The 3,418-nt window shown below is 39.2% G+C and overlaps 1 protein-coding gene across 2 annotated transcripts in view; it reads right to left on the reverse strand.

Annotated features, from left to right (window-relative positions):
* The window catches only part of hars (histidyl-tRNA synthetase), a 22,833-nt gene extending 20,714 nt beyond the window's left edge, over positions 1-2,119 (reverse strand). The window contains exons 1-3 of one of the 2 annotated variants that reach the window (XM_031736880.2): positions 1,943-2,081; positions 280-643; positions 74-160 (exon numbers count right to left, since the gene is read on the reverse strand). In XM_031736880.2, the coding sequence (XP_031592740.1) occupies positions 74-160; positions 280-384 (192 nt within the window). In that variant the 5' untranslated portion in view covers positions 385-643; positions 1,943-2,081. Of the gene's footprint in view, positions 1-73; positions 161-279; positions 644-1,942 lie in introns of both variants that reach the window. The other variant, XM_031736881.2, reaches the window with a different exon arrangement.
* Positions 2,120-3,418: the final 1,299 nt, after the last annotated feature.

Genomic DNA, 3,418 nt, shown 5'->3' on the forward strand with positions numbered 1-3,418 from the left:
CAAAGAACATTCTGTACATATCCTGTAAATATAAAAGTGTATTTCCTTAAATACAACAATACTTTAATCTTACCTTTGGTGTTTTAAGGACAAATTGGGTTTTGCCATCATCTCCTAACTGAGCCTTTAGTTCCAGCAGTTTAGCTACCTCTTCATCAATCTGCATGAGAACACAGAACAAAATATAAAGTGTTCAGAGGTTTTATACTGTATTTAACAACTGTAGTGTGAAAAATTATGAATACATCTTGTCAAATAAACACATGGACAGCAGCCTACCTGAGCCACAGTGATCCCAGGGAAAGAGTGAAGAGATCGGACACATGTGGGAGCCCGAAAGCCCACCAGAGCGGAGCAGGCACGAACACAGATCATGCCCAGCATGGTTATTCCACAGTGCAGGAAAATGGTATGGATTTTTATTTTATTTTTTTAAAGTAAAAGTAGGACCAAAAAAACAGAGTGCATCAAGAGTGCAGCATAATCCAGTGGTGTTGTACAGAGCCAGCCGCAGCAGCCAGTCAGGAGGGTTGGATTAACCAGACGGTGAAGTAGATGGTGGAGATGATGAATCGTGTGACAGGCCAAGGTCACCACGGGTCAGGCAGGAAGAACAGGAGAAAAGTGGTAAGCAACCCTATCACTAGGAGAGGGTGGGGCATGATGCATCATCACCACAGTGAGGAGAACAGAACATGAGATGTAGCAAGTCAATCACAGCAGCCCAACAGCCCCCCACCCACCCCACCCGACAAACAAACAGTCTTTCACTAATGTGATAAAAACTGATTTAGACAACAAGTGCACAGATGCACGTCTTGAATTGTTTAAAAAAAAAATCTGTCTCCTTCAATTATTGTCCACAGCCACAAAAGGCTGGTTAACATGTCTACTGTTGCTGCTTTAACCTGTTATTGCATTTAGCAAATTCTACCTGTCAGGAAGCATTTTTAACTTAGTCTCAATAAATCTCTATGGCGTCATTTTCATAAAGCGAGTCAGACGCTGAACTAATGTCAAACAATTCAGATAAAAGACAGAAAATAGATGAGATGAGACTGCTGTCTGAACCATTCGGCTAAGGCATCTTCTCTGAGAAATAAGAATATGCTCTAAGGTCCAGTCTAGAAGGTTCCTGAATAACACAAAGGGGACGTTTTTAATTCATGTTGTTCTACGAGGATTTATGACGTGCTAAAACAAACACTAGCCCCTAGAAGATGTCTTGATCGTCTTAGTGTTTGCTAATAATAAACGCTTCTGCACCCTCCCATACATTTGGCATTTATTGTGGTATCAGCTACATATTCTCAGTGGTCACAGGCTCTGATAATGCCTGTCTTAACGCATGCGTGTTATTGCATCAGCTCTCGTTACACATTTCCAAAACGAGAATAAGAACGTTGAAAATCGAAGTCGTGAAGAAAATAAAAAACTATATCATTGTTTATCTAATTCGTTAATTCATTACATAATACGTGTCAACATGTATGTTAACATTCGCTAGCTAACTGGGCTGAATGAAGGAGGCCGGACCAATTAGAGCGCAGGACTTTTCCTGTAAGCTAACTCTATGGCGGAATAAAAAAAATTGGCTTTTGGGAAGAATAGTCTCTTTCTCCCTGAAACCTGAATTTAGCGACTATTGTTTTCTAAATATAAGCACCTTCCATTTTTTCGGAAAGCCAAGTTATTGAACATACTCTATATTGAAATAAGAACTGATTAATAATCATATTAGACAGTACTGAGTCAGATGCTAGCAGCATGTATTCCAAGACCGAGAGCTAAACTGCGAGTATGAAAATCTTCTACATGTATTATATAGTTAATCTAGCTAGCAAACAACCAATCAGTTAAAATCCCGAAGCATGGCGCTGCATGCTGTAACTCACTTGTCTTAACATCATAATTAATATTAAGAGTAAATCTTAGTACGGACCTGCTCTTTGCTCGCCTTCTCTGATTTTAACTTCCGAACGACTTCCCCTTGAATTTTAATCGCTTCTTGTATCTGTGCCTTGTCTTCCATTGCTTTTTCTAAATGTTTTTATAGCGCTACTCACTTCACCGGCTACCTACAGCACACACGGACTTGTAACTGTCAACGGAGCATAAAACGGAAACGGAAATAAACGCAATTTCCGATTCATCATTCATTAACTGATGTTTCCGTCTGTTTTTTTTTTTTATGTGTAATGTCTTTACTTATATTGGTAAATAGACTTCAGTAAACAGGATTTCAAGTATCTTCTTTACTTTGTGTTAGGGACATACATTATAACCGATCCGGTCCTTTTTGGCCACTTAAAATATGTTTACAGTAACTGTTGTTATATTTGTTGCCTTTTCTTCTTTCCTTTTGGTCAGATTACTCTTAAAAAAGACATTTTTAATGTCAAAGAGATTTTTAACAGGATAAAGGATATATAAAAGTCACTGCCAAAAACTAATTGCAGCTTCTACCTTGTGACAGGAATCTTGTTCGTGGCTCAAGATGACTTGATATCATTCATGAGGGATATTTTTTGACATCTTTTTCACTTATTATCGACCAACGAGTTATTTATAGCTTAGTTACAATCACTTTTTGGCAAATACCGGTAATCGGTTTTTGGCAGACAGGAATTCATTAGTTGGGGACACCAAGTTTATGACCTTGAAATTTATTTCATTACTTTAGGAGGAAGGGGGAGTGAAATACATTTTCTTTGTATAACCTTAATTGTCCCAATTTCAAATGATTTTAGAATAAAGTTTCTTTTAGCTGGATTAGAATAGATTTCGTTTAGTAGTTCTGATCCCTTTGTTTGTGCACCTGCAGTCAGAAAAGTCCTGCTATGCACAGCTGTCTCTCTCTAAGAGAAATTTAAGAATGCGCTCTCTCTTCTTCGGGTTATGACTGGTAATCTGTCATACTGAGCATTTGCCTGGTGGACCCCGATGGGTCAATTGAGCTGCGGACCCGTTGTACAAGTACTAACAGCAGCCTATTAATCCATTTTCATTTCCAGCCCAATCAAATCTCTGAACGCAACCGGGCCCTCCCCTGCCTTTGCCTTGTGCTCACACAGCTTGTAGATGTTTCATGTGGAAGAAGTGACGAAAGCTGAAAAGCTAAGACAGACAAAATAAATAAATAAATAAAATAAATGCAACAAAATGTGGCAACTGATCAACATGTTAGAGTTGGGGCTGCTTCTGCACCGTGAGCAGTACCACTAGCTACAACTAAACAAGCCTTCAAAGTCGCAACTAGCACCAGCCTTGTCCCATTAATGTTCAATTCAATTTCAATTCAATTCAATTTTATTTATACAGTGCCAGAAGAATATATAGGGCACCTCTGTGTGTGGGGGGGTATGCCCCCCACACCCCCATTGCCGAGCTTAAAAACTGGCACCTTTCGCACGTACGA

This window comes from Oreochromis aureus, linkage group 2 (genome assembly GCF_013358895.1).
Source record: "Oreochromis aureus strain Israel breed Guangdong linkage group 2, ZZ_aureus, whole genome shotgun sequence".
NCBI lineage: Eukaryota > Metazoa > Chordata > Actinopteri > Cichliformes > Cichlidae > Oreochromis > Oreochromis aureus.